This window comes from Mesocricetus auratus, unplaced genomic scaffold (genome assembly GCF_017639785.1).
Source record: "Mesocricetus auratus isolate SY011 unplaced genomic scaffold, BCM_Maur_2.0 Super-Scaffold_100008, whole genome shotgun sequence".
In the NCBI taxonomy this organism is placed as follows: Eukaryota; Metazoa; Chordata; class Mammalia; order Rodentia; family Cricetidae; genus Mesocricetus; species Mesocricetus auratus.
The window spans coordinates 77,955,310-77,968,049 of record NW_024429192.1 but is presented as its reverse complement, the minus strand read 5'-3'; the positions used below and the strand labels follow the sequence as shown (position 1 = coordinate 77,968,049).

General features: G+C 51.2%; 2 protein-coding genes across 3 annotated transcripts in view; one reads left to right on the top strand and one right to left on the bottom strand.

The window, feature by feature from the left end:
* CUNH7orf50 (chromosome unknown C7orf50 homolog) overlaps positions 1 to 12,740 on the top strand; it is a 103,937-nt gene that overhangs the window by 36,281 nt on the left and 54,916 nt on the right. The window lies entirely within an intron of this gene.
* Gper1 (G protein-coupled estrogen receptor 1) lies at positions 465 to 5,085 on the bottom strand. 2 transcript variants are annotated; one of them, XM_013120472.3, is made up of 3 exons: positions 4,882 to 5,085; positions 4,341 to 4,565; positions 465 to 2,644 (listed from the first exon to the last, which is right to left on the bottom strand). In XM_013120472.3, the coding sequence occupies exon 3, from the start codon at positions 2,405 to 2,407 to the stop codon at positions 1,280 to 1,282; it is 1,128 nt and encodes a 375-aa protein (XP_012975926.1). In that variant the 5' UTR covers positions 2,408 to 2,644; positions 4,341 to 4,565; positions 4,882 to 5,085; the 3' UTR covers positions 465 to 1,279. The 2 variants fall into 2 exon arrangements, with proteins under 2 accessions (XP_012975926.1, XP_012975927.1); XM_013120473.3 differs by lacking the exon at positions 4,341 to 4,565.

Sequence of the window (12,740 nt, the reverse complement as noted above, 5' to 3'; positions counted from 1 at the left end):
CCTTGGCCAGAGCAGTGGATCTCCTAACATGGGCAGCTGCCCAGGTGGGCGATCAGGGAGTGGGGACTGAGCATGAAGCAGCCTGCCCTGTGATACATGACCAGCGGCCCTCCCTTCTGGCTCCAGGGATGCTTTGTGACTCCCAGCCCTGGACATGTCATCTCCCAGTCCAGCGTCTCCTAGGGATAGATGACTGTCTTGTGCAGACCCCTACATCAGGCAAAGTGTGGCTGTCAGCATAAGTAGGAAAAAGGGTGCCCAGGCGCCACACAGCATGTAGCCCACACCATCCCAGAAGTGCCAGGTGTAGCCTGTTGGTGCACAGGAGGGTGGTCAGGGCACACAAGTGTGTGAAGCTAAGGGCATAGTTTCCTTTGCAAGGAAGGGGCCATACGTGTGGCTTTTTCATTTGTCCCTGCCTCACCTGTGCCCCCCATTTCCAGAAACCACAGAGCAAAGAAGAATCACCACGTGACTACACTTTATTCAGACACTGAATGAATACACAGTCCTTAGTTCTCTTTCTTCTCTTTTACATTTGAATGAGAGCCATTACTCCTCACTGCCCCCAGTATTATTTCGCAGAAGCAAGTCCTTGATCCACACGCTCATGGTGGCACCCCACTAACCTGTACTGCAGCACCCCCAGCCTCCTCCTTCACATAAGCAAGTGTCCCAGAGCAGGCAGGACTTTTGCTAAAGGGCCTTTCCCAGCTCAGACACGCGGGTCACTCACGAGTTAGGAGTGGCAGCTGGGGTGGCCCTGCAGCCTTCTTCTAGAAGGCAGAAAAGGGCTCTGGTGTCCCTTAGCTTTTGCGTGCACTGTGTACATGGTCAGTTAGACATCGCAGGCAAAGGAAATGCAGCCAGTTTGGGTCTGGTACATATATTCCGTCTCTAGACTCCTTTACCCAGGAGCTCCCTTAGGGTGGCCTATCCTTTTGGCTGTCACTTGTGAACAGCAGAATCATCTTCTGGGGACGTAGGGTATGGAGAGAAAACCAAGCTGCAGGTTGTAGGGTGCCCTTTGAGTTCAGCAGTCAGTGTCACGTGACCTGCTGCCCTGGGCCCTTGAATCTGGGTTGCAGCATCCATGAGCTGGATAGTTAGGAAGGATCCCAACAGCCCTAGAGATGACCCAGCAGTGTGACGTTCCCCAAGCCATGGGCGTTTGAGAGTGTGACATGGCTCAGTTTACCCACCACCTGTGCTGGGTGTGTGCTGCCCCTGAGCACCAGCCTGCCTCTACCCCCATCCTCCCCCCTCAGGGAGGTCCCTCTCACACAGCGCTGCTGAACTTGACATCTGACGGCTCTGTGCTGTCGGGAATGACCGCCTTGAGCGTGGCGTGGCAGAAGCGGTTCAGAGCTGGCAGGCTCGTCTTCTGCTCCACGTACAGCCTGAGCTTGTCCCTGAAGGTCTCTCCAAGGAAGCTGTAGATGAGGGGGTTCAGGCAGCTGTTGGAGAAGGCTGCAAGGTTGACAATGTGGCCTGTCAAGGGGTAAGCATGACGGAAAGACTGCTTGCAGGGAGTGTCCCCTGACTGCGTCCATTGCAGGAGATGGACACTGATGAACACATTCTCCGGCAGCCAGCAGATGAAGAAGACGAGGACCACGGCAAAGATCATCCTCAGGGCTTTCTGCCTGCGCGGGCGCAGCCCACGGTGCCTGTGGGCCCGGATGAGGGCCCGCACGATGAGGGAGTAGCAGAGGCCAATGATGGCGAAGGGCACAATGAAGCCCAGCGTGACCTCCAGCCACTGCACCTCTCTGACATCAGCAAAGCAAAAGCAGGCCTCTTCAGTGTGCCGCAGGTGCACGGCCGTGAAGGGTACCAGCGTGGCCGACACTGAGGCCATCCAGATGAGGCCACAGCTGAGCCGGGCATGGTGCTTGGTGCGGAAGAGGCTGCAGCGCATTGCCTTGGCCAGCGCCAGGTACCTGTCGAAGCTCATCCAGGTGAGGAAGAAGACACTGCTGTACATGTTGATCTGCAGGAAGAGGGACATGAAGGTGCAGAGCACAGCAATGTCGTAGTACTGCTCATCCAGGTTGAATACCTCGATCAGGGAGTCGGCCACCAGGATGAGGTCGGCCGCCGCCAGGTTGATGAAGTACAGGTCTGGGATTGTCATCTTCTCCCGGAAGCTGATGTTCACCACCAGGATGAGGATGTTGCCCACAAAGCCGATGGGAAAGAGGAAGATGGTGTAGAGGCAGGAGAGGAAGAGGGCGATCACGTACTGCTGCTGCTCAGAGAGGTGCCCCGTGAGGTTCCCCAGGGTGTCTTCCTGCAGCGGGAGGGACAAGTTGAGGGTCAGGGAGGTGCTGTTGGAAGGGGCTGGCCACGTGGGACCTAGGTAGATCTCCACACCGACAGTGTGGGCTGGAGTAGTTGCATCCATGGCTTCCCTCGGCAGCTTTCAGGACTTGCTGAAAGGGTCACAGAAGTCTGTTTTAAGCAACAGCTGCATCTTCACAAAGAAAGGTGATTCTCTTGGGAGTGAGCCAGGCATTTGTAAAGCAGGGAAACTCGTTCTGGGAGCCTGCTAGTCTCTTAAAACCAGAAGGGCAGACAGGGTCTCCGATGTCTGTGCAGGTGCTGGGCAGCCACACCTGCTGCCTGCGCACTCTCTGGGCACCTGTGGAGGCAGACAGGACAGGATTAAGCATCTGGAACCCCGGGTGTCCGGAGGGAGCCAGGTGTAGTGCATGAGCGATAACAGAGCCTGCCTGGACTCAGGCTTTCACCGTCTTGGAGAGATGGGTGCCCCTGAGCTGGAGCAGAAGAGATGGATATGGGAGTGTTCCTTTGTGTCCCCTAAGGGTGTCCGGGGTTGGCGACAGTCTGTGAGTCATGGGAGATGCAGTGCAACCCGTCAGATTGCTGGCTCCTGAAATAACGTGAATGTGTGGTGTGGGAATTTGAGGAAAACTACTGTTTGTCGAGACAGGAAGTCTCATTAATTTCAGCAGCTGTTGGAAAGAGATGTGACATGGGAAGGAAAAACCCAGTCTTTCTCCAAGAAACCCATGGAATGGGAGCTGACTTTTCTCTTAGTAAAATGGTAAGAGAAGTTTTGCTCTTTGACTGGTGGCAGTATTGAGTGTGGGTGCCAGGGATAAACACCCGCCCCCTAATACAGAATAAAAAAGAATAAAGAATAAGAATTGTCATTTGAGGGCTGGGGTGTAGCTCAGTGGTAAAGCATTTATGTGTCATTCATGAGTGCTATGGGTTCTATCTTCGGCATCTCTCTCTCTCTCTCTCTCTCTCTCTCTCTCTCTCTCTCTCTCTCTCTCTCTCTCTCTCTCTCTCTCTCTCTCTCACACACACACACACACACACACACATGCACACGCACTAAATAGTTGAGAATGACTCCTCATCCGCCCAGCCACTCCGGAGGTTGAGGTAGAAGGATCCCTTGAGTCCAGGAGTTTGAGACTATCTCGGGCAGTAACCTGAGATTCCTTTTCAAGGGATAAGGAAGAAAGGAGTGAAGGAAGGAGAATATTTTGTCCTTTTTCACAAATTTTTGTGAAATATAACATTTTAGGGGCTATATCCTGGAAGCTGGGCTTCATTTGTGGCTTGGAGGCTATGACTGGGGATGTTTCCTAGCTTGTATGACTCTGAGCCCCAGGGTTCTCTGTAGTGTGCTCTGGGTTCTCAGTAGCCCTAGCAGTAGCTGGAGACCCTGGGGTGTCCCAGTGTGGGAGAGGGTACTGGCATTTAGTGGGTAGAAGCCAGGGATGCTACTCAGTGTCCATATTGCCCTGGGCAGCTACTGTCCCAGCTTCCTTACCCACAGTCAGTAGCACCCAGGGTAAGAAGACAGGATGGACAGGGTTGGCTCCTGAAAATGTATCTCTTCTGTTTTTCTTTTTTTTTTATGGGCGTTGCTTTTGGTTTTGAGGTGAAGCAAGGGCAAGCCTGAGGTGTATTGGCCTTTCTCTCCCTAAATTCTGTTTCAATAAAATAAGGGGAGGAAGAATGGAGGGACAGCTCACTGCCATGGCCACATCCTGTCCTGGAAGTATGGATGTGGTGGGCAACCCAGCTCTCACAAGTAGTGCCCATTTGAGCCATAGAAATGCCACTTTTCTCAGTCCAACTACAGTGTGGACGGCTTCACTTTATTTCTTTTGCAATCCAATGAGACAGCTGGGCCTGGTGGCACACACTTTAATCCCAGCACAAAAGAATCGGAGGCAGGTGGATCTCTGTAAGTTTGAGGCCAGCCTGGTCTGTGTAGTGAGTTTCAGGCCAGTTAGGGCTGCACAGTGAGACCCTGCCTCAAAACAAACAAAACCTCACAATTTAAAAGTACTCACCCAGAGTGCAATGTGTAAATGTGGAAACTCAGAGGTTCGGTCGTAACTGCAGCAGCTTAAGGGGAGCGGAGCCCTGGGTAGCTTTCTCCTGAGAGCTGCTCAACCATTCTGGTGGGAGCAGTGGCGGAGATGACACCCTGGGTTATGCCCTTGATCCAAACTGCCACTCTGCTGGTCCAAGGATCAACGCTAGTGTCCTTCTGATTTTTCTCTTGTGTGCCAGATCTGGGGAAACAAGGCCAGATTTTTGCCTGGCTTACAAGACCCCTGTCCCAGGAACTGCTGAGCCACCAGGAATCCCCTGGCAGGCAAAGCGCAGCAGCAACGTGGTGTTACAGGGCGTAGCCGGAACATGAGTGCGGAGCTCTAGATGGACATGGTGTTGCCTGTACTTGGGTAGAGCCCCTGCCTCAGTCACACCTAGCATGCTGTCCCTGGAGACTGAGGGGTGCATGCCTGCTCCACCATTCCCAGCATAGCACAGCAAGTAGTGCCCAGCCAGATACAGCCCCGAAACCTGGGGCACGAGCCTGAATCTTACCTGTGCCACCGTGTCACCGGACCATCTGCTGGAGGAGTACCCGGAGCCTGCCCGTAGGCTATTGGCCCTGGACTTGCAGCACTTTGGGGGTGGTGCCCAGCAGGGACAGCAGGAGAGGAGGAGAAGAAAGACTTGTCTAGAAGGGAGCAGGCTCACCATGCCTGTGGCTGTCCCGCAGCATCTGGCCCCCTTGGCACAGCGCCTCCTTTATAGACTTCCCAAGCCTACTCACTGGGCTCTGGCCAGCCTCCTTTTTAAGGCCAGCATTAACCATTTTTTTGCTGGGTATTTTTTCCTCCCACATGTAGGCAGTGAAAACGGTCCAGCTAGACACATATTTTATGGAAGTTTCCAGTGTGAATGCTGTTTTTCACCCACTGACACATTTTTTTTTGAAGTGTGGAGGGATTATAATACTGTTTACTTTTTATGTAAGAAACCTTTACCCATTTGTAGAAGCAAGTGATGATGCTCTTGCTTGTTTTGGCTGGTGCTGGCTTTAGGACTGAACATTGAGTTTTCTCAGTCAGTTTTAGTAGGGCGCCAGGAACACAGCGAACGTAAGCTATGGTTTTCCAAGGGATGCTCGCAGTGGGAAATGTATCCCACAAGTAGCAAGTATTTTGATCAGAAATCCGGGGTGGGTTTTCTGCTGTAATGTTAGCTGGGTCTAATGTCTCTCTGCCCAGGGGTCAGCTGAGCCACCTGTCTTCCAGGTGGCTGATGAGCCTCATCCCCACTTTGGCCACCTGTCTTCTCTCTGTCTCCAATTCTAGGCCTTGTACAGCCAAGGTTGAGGGGACCCAGGCCCTGGGGTCTGAGTGGCCCTGTGACTGATTGCCATTCCACAAGCATTTCACCTTCTGGTTGTTGGTTTCATCCTGAGCATTGGGTGATCTTAGCGTTGTAGCCCTTAGGTGGAGACAAGCATGGGGGAGGGAGCTTCACTTGATGATCAGAGCTTAGGCAGCCCTGACCCCGAGTATTTGATATTCACAATGATTTAGACTTAATTGATCTCATCTGTACTTTCTTCGTATCTGGGTGTGTATGCATGTTCATATATGTGCTTATGCATGTGTGGATGTGGAGGCTGGAGAGCCTCAGTTATGATTCCTCGGGTTCTATCCACCTTGATTTTTGAGGCAGCGTCTCTCATTGGCCTGGGACTCACCAATATAGCTAGGTTTCCTGGCCAGAGATCCCAGGGTTCCTCCTCCTGTGCAACCCCCTGTGGTTTCGTCTTGGTGTCTTCTTGATTATTGGGAAACTGTGAGGTTGAGTACATTGAATGGACATTTGTATTTTTAGCATGAATAGTGCATGTTTCTGCTGGCTGAAGACAGACGGAACCAGCACATGCTGCTCCCCAAAAGGGTGACCGTGTGCAACAGGAAGGAGCAGGTACTGGTCTAGAGAGACGGCTCAGGGGTTAACATTGGTTGCTCTTGAAGAGGACACAGGTCCAATTCCCAGCATCCATTGGGTGGCTCACCATCATCTGTAACTCCAGCTCTAGGGGTCCAACTCCCTCTTTTGGGCTCTGGGTACCAGGCAACTCAGGCAGTACACAGATACACATGCAGGTAAAACAGTTATACACATAAAATATTTGGAAATTAAATAAAGCAGTTAGTTACCTGCCTGCAGACAGCTGCAGGGGTGTCTCTAGGGAACTCTGGCCTGCTGCTCTGTACAGATCTTTAAGCAGAGATCTGTGTTAAATTTTCTTTTTTAATGGAAAAATACTAAGTCAGGACCCTTTGGAACTGTAGAAGCCCCATCTACTCTGCTGTTTTTTTCTCATTTGAGCAGCATGATGAAGAGCCCATCAGACCAGCTTACCAAATCAAGATGATGTCAACATTAAAAAACGCCCGTGACACCATCTTGAAAGAAACAGATCATGAGAAAACACAGCTTCCTTTTGAATTAAATAAATAAAACAGAAACCCAAACCTTGAAATAGCCAAGGCGTGCCACTTAAAAATAGCTGCTCCCTTAAAAATTCCCCACTCTTGCAAGCCCATGCTTAGGGTTCCATGGTGCTGGAAAGGCAAGAGGGCCTTCATTGCCTCCTGGGTTCCTGGGGAGTCCCCTGAGATGCTCTGACATCTTGCACAGGTGCATGATTGGCTGCTGAAGTGTTGGAGGAGGAGCGTCCTACTCAGAGCCCAGCCTTCCCTAAAACATACCAGGTAATCACTTCCTGTGTCTAGCACTGGACCTATGCCATCATGACAGGACCCAGGCAGAAGGATCTCTTTCTGCCTTTTGACTTCCTTAGATTTTAGTGTGGATAAGGATGAGAGACCTTAGAGAAGATTCTGTGAATGTAGTGGTCAGTCTGTTGTTTATGAGGGCTTCCTCCATACTCTCCTGTAGGGCTCTATTATAGTCTCAAGGAGCACCCCCTTCAGAGCTGGGCTGCCTCTGCCCTTAGTTTCTTGACAGAGGACAGAGCCTGCGGGACACAGTTTGAGCATTTGCAGCAGAAGGCAGGGCTGGAGACTGAGTCTGGGCCAGGGGTCTTCACCCTTGTACCAGTCATACTCTTGTCCTTACTGCTCTGCTTGTGTCCACGTGAGTTAGATGTCTGTGTGGTTTTGCGTTTTGTGCCCAAGTCCACAGTTGTTTATAATGGCTTTGTGTCTGAGGAACCAACTCTGGCTGCTGCGCCATGACAAGAAAGGGCCCAGGCTGCCGAACACACACACACACACACACACACACACACACACACACACACACACACGAGTCAAGGCTAAAGGGAGGGACTTGAGAGGAAGTCCAGTGTGACGGGCTCACACCTGTTTTACAGACAGTATTAGACCATATATGGGGAACAGGCACCAGTAAAATGAAGCTCTTGTTTTTGCCTTCATAAGCCCCTCACAGGAGCGCCCTGCTACTCAGCACACAACCCTTCATCTTTTGAAGTTCCGGTTCAGGATCCAGAGTGCCTCCAGGGGTCCCTACCCCCCCCCCCACTTCTCTCTCTTGGTCTTCATGCCCACTTCCACCGCACAGAACAGTCCCAGCACCTCACGGGCCCAGGGTCACCTCTTGCCTGACATGGTCCCTGAGTGTGGGAATGTGCTACATTGCCCAGCTCCCTTCCCGCTCCTCAGTGGTCACCTGGAGCATGGATACATGAGACAGTTCTTCATAGGCCCTTTGACACTGTAACTGTCTACAACTGTGTTGAACTGGCCATAGCTATCCTGGGTCACATGTGCCCCGTGACTCAGGTTGGACACACAGGTGTTGTTAGCCTTTCTGCTTTCTTCAGGATGAGGCGGGTGGCTTCCTTTCAACTCTGAGGCCATCTTTTTAGTCCTGTTAGGAACCCAGTGTGGTAGCCATTTTCTTTTGAGTCAGCCATTGATGCTCTTGGCTCTTCTGGTCTTCCTTGGGTCCCAACTAGGGGGATGGCCTGCCAATCAAAAGCATTTGTAGGATTGCTTGCATGATTTGGTTTGCCCCGTAAGTGTCAAGCCATGCGTGTTGGGAAATTGGTCCATGTGTTTTCCACTCTGCAATATTTGTACATTTTGTATACACATGTAGGTGTTTACTTATGCATGTGTGTGTGGAAGCCAGAAGCCAATGTCCACTGTCTCCTTCAGTCGCTGTCCACCTTCTTTTTTGAGATGGGATCTCTCAGTGAACCTGGAGCTTGCTGATTCAGCTAGGCCGGTCAGTGAGTTCCAGGGATCCCCCAGTATCCATTCCCAGCATGGGGATTATATGTATGTGATGCTTGCTGCATACGGTTTTGCTTTGTTTGTTGTTGGCTTTTTGGTTTTTTTTGTTTTGTTTTGTTTTTTTTTTGCTTGCTTCGAAACAGGGTTTCTCTGTGTAGCCAACTATCCTGGAACTCACTCCACAGATCAGGCTGGCTTCACATTCAGGGGTTCACCTACCTCTGCATCCTGAGTGCTGGGATTAAAGGTGTACACCACCACCGCCCTATATAGATGTTAGGGACCTGAAGTCAGGTTCTCATGCATCAGCCATCTCTCCAGACTGTCTAAAGATCCAGACTCGGGGGAGGCAGGGAGCCCCAGCCCCTACCTGGAGATGTCACTGACTTCTAACTCCAGCACAAGTGCGTCATGACAGTTAATACTCAACTTAAATATGTAAGTATTCAGTAGGTCGAGAGGCTGGCATCTTCTTCATAAAGGAAGAACCAGAGCTGGAGAGGCCGGGCGCAGGAGGCTGATGGTGTTGGTCTCGTGGCACCCTGTCTGCCCACTCCGACCTGCTGAGGCTGTTTTGTCAGGGTCATTGCAGAGCTGGGATGACTCAGTCTCCCCATCTCCTAAGCCTCCCCTCTTCTTGTGGAAGTGGACACCTGGACTTTAGGAGCATCTGGGTGCTGTGGTCCTGGCCCTGTGAGGTTCAGGAGGCCTCCTACTGACAGACATCTCACGTGCTCTGTCTAGGTTGATCTGGGGCTGTTTCCCAGAAAAAGCCAGTTCAGTAGCTTTATCTTCCAATGTGGGAAGGAATTTGCAGCCCCAGGAGAGTGTCATATCCCTGCCCTGCAGCTGCTACCTACCCCGTTCAGCCCCCAGCACTCAGAACACACAGCCTTGTGCCTGTAGGGAGCTGATCGGTAGCTTCACAGTGTTGACAGCTGGGCCCCTTCCTTGGTTGCTGGGATCATTCTGGTTGCTTCCTTTGATTCCTGGAGAGTGTTGGCAACCAGAAGTGAGTATGCACAGAGCAGAGTGCAGATGGGGGTGGAGGGAGTCTTGAGTGCTATTCAGAGAGGCCGCTGACACTGGGGCCTCTGAAAGGAAGGGTGGAGATGAGTCCTTGTTGACAACATATAAGCCCTTTCATAGCCAAGGGAGGCCTGGACTCCCAGGGTCTCTCCCCACCCCATGATCAGTACCAAGTTTCCTTTATGCCCTTGCCCTGGACCAGAGTATCCAGAGCTGTATTCTGAGGGGTCCCCTTGGCTCTCTTTGTTCTAGACTGTCCTCTTGGCTTCTCAGGTAGAAGGACCCTTCCTTGCTCTTAGAAATTATCAGAAAGTTATGATGTCATGGATATATGGCCATGTCAAGAGACAGAGACAGAATCCAGTGGGCCTAAGTCTAGGCCCTAAGTCTAGGGCCTTCTAGGGGGACTTTGGCTTAGTATCTTTCCCACGGGGCCCTGGTGCAGATCCTGTGACCTCTTGTTGCTCCATCAATGGAGCCCCTCCCCTAACCACTAGAACCCCTTCCCTAATCAGATCTCAGTGGTTTCAATTTTTTGCCCCCTTCTACTCCTCCTTTTTTTTTTTTTTTTTTTGGTTTTATGAGACAGGGTTTTTCTGTATTGTTTTGGAAGCTGTCGGCCTTGAACTCACAGAGATCCGCCTGCCTCTGCCTCCCGAGTGCTGGGATTAAAGGCGTACGCCACCACCGCCCGGCTACTTATGCCATTCTTATTGCTGTCCTTTGTTTTGTATTAAGACAGGGTCTTCATATGTAGCCCAGGCTGGTCTTGGAGTCATGATCCTTTTGGCTGAGCCTGTGAGTGCTGGGATCACAGGCATGTACCGCCATCCCTAGTATACTGCCTTTTTTTAAATACAAAGGTCCAGGTCTGGGGAGAGTGCAGTAAAATACTTTCTAAGAAAACCTGAGTTTGATCCCCAGAACCCATGCACAAAAATCAGGTGTGACTGGGTGTTTTGCTTGCATGCATAGCTGCTGTGTATTACATGTGTGCAGTGCCTGAGGCAGCCAGAAGAAGGTGGCTTGGTTCCCCTGGAATTTTGTAAAGTCAGGTGTGGTAACCTAGAATTGTAGTCTCAAGGGCTGAGGTGGCACAGACAGTGGGTCCCTAGGGCAATCAGTCTAGCCTTACAGGCTAATTCCAGGTGTAAAGGGGGGGGGAAGCTAGAGAGATGGATCAGAGAGATTAAGAACACTGGTGCTCTTTCAGATAATCCAGGTTCAATCCCCAGCACCCACAAGGCCACTCACAACCATCTGTGGTTCTGAGGAGCCTGCTCCCTCTTCTGGCCTCTCCAGTTACTGCACACATATGACACAGCCACTAATGCAGGCAAAACACCCCTATGCAGAAAATAAATCTAAGTAAATCTTTTTTTTTTTTTTTAAATGGTGGATACTTCCTGAGAAATGGCACTGAAGTTGTCTCCTGGTCTACACACTATGGCTACTACTTGAGAGGCACCAATGCAGGTTCAGGCTTTGTGGTCAGGTTTTTAAATATACTCCCTGCCTGGAATGCTTAGGAGCTCAGAAAGTTGAGAGCTGCAGCTTGTTCTGTTCCCTGCTCCTGTCCTGAGACCCACTGCTCCCAATAGCCTGAGTACACAGAGGGGTTTTTTGCCACCTCTTTTCTTCTGAGCCATGTGCTGTGGGCATCCATCATGGCAGGTACTTATAAATTAACTTTGCAGCTTCTACATATGCCATGTGAACGTGAAGGGACTAACCATGAGGCACTACAAACAGCCAAACATAGGAGATGACTATTGTGATACCAGGAGGACCTGCTCTCAGAATTTGGTCCTGACAGGACAATACCCTTGCATTCACCAGCTTCCTGCCTGAGGCATTCTCTGGCCCACAGCACAGGAAGGAGCTCTGAGATGAGCAGGTCAGTGGAGGAGAGAGAGACCGGGTCTCTGGAAGGCGAGTGAGTCGGTATTGTTGGGATGTGGTACTTGGAGAATAGGGTGCCATGTGGAGAAAGCACCCCAGAACCTGCACGGTAGTCAGCTCACTCTGGCCACTTTGAATATAAGTGGAGTGAGGCTGTACAAGGCTGGTCCAGGAGCAGCTGATGGCTGCCATGTGCTGAACCAACCCCGGAGCTGCAAGAGGGCTAGGTAGTATCCTCCCTGCCAGAGGACGGAGATGTCTTGGGATATGGGTGTTTAGTCAGTTTTTCTTTGCTGTGACAACATAGCTAAGACTGGGTACTTCATAAAGAAGGGTGGTTTTGTAGCTCACTCTCAAAGGTTAGAAATCCAAGATTAGGTAGCCCTGCCAGTTTAGTCTTTTTTTTTTTTTTTTTTTTTTACCATAGTGCTTGGAATCCTAGCAGAGGCAGATGGAAGTTAAGGCTGGAGTGGTGGGAGCTGAAGGAATCCTGGTGGAAGCTGATGGGATCATGGTGGGGGTAGATGGGGTCATGGGAGGAGCTGATGGGGTCATGGTGGGAATGGGTGGAGTCATGGGAGGAGCTGATGGGATCATGGTGGGAATGGGTGGAGTCATGGGAGGAGCTGATGGGATCATGGTGGGAATGGGTAGGATCATGGAAGAAACTGATTGGATCCTGGTAGGAGCTGGTGGTGAGAGCATGCTGGACATAGAGATCACATGTTGAGGCAGGAAGCCAGAAAGAGGCCAGGGAGGGGCCTACGATCTTTGCCCAATGGCCCTCCCCTCTTAAAAGATCCCTAAGGAAGCCACACTGGTGACCAAGATTCCAACACTGGATATGCTGGAGCTCTCAGCAGCTACTGTGCTACCTGGGTACCTGCCAGATCTCAGAGTAGCAGTAAAGGCCTGTGTGACACCATTGTCACTGGACGGAAACCAGCTGTTTCAGTGACCTTCTACTTATGGGTGATAATCTCAATGCTCCAGTGATGATGATGGATTTTTAAAAGATTTATTTGCATTCTTTTAGGTTGTGGGGTGGGGGCAGGGTCGGGCATGTGCATATGAGGGCAGGTGCCCTGGAGGATAGCATTGGAGCCCCCTGGAGTTGCAAGACAGGCACCTGTGAGCCTCCGGATGTGGTTCCTGGGAACTGACACAGGTTCTCTGCAAGAACACTGTGCATTCTTGACTGCTGAGCCATCTCTCTAGCCC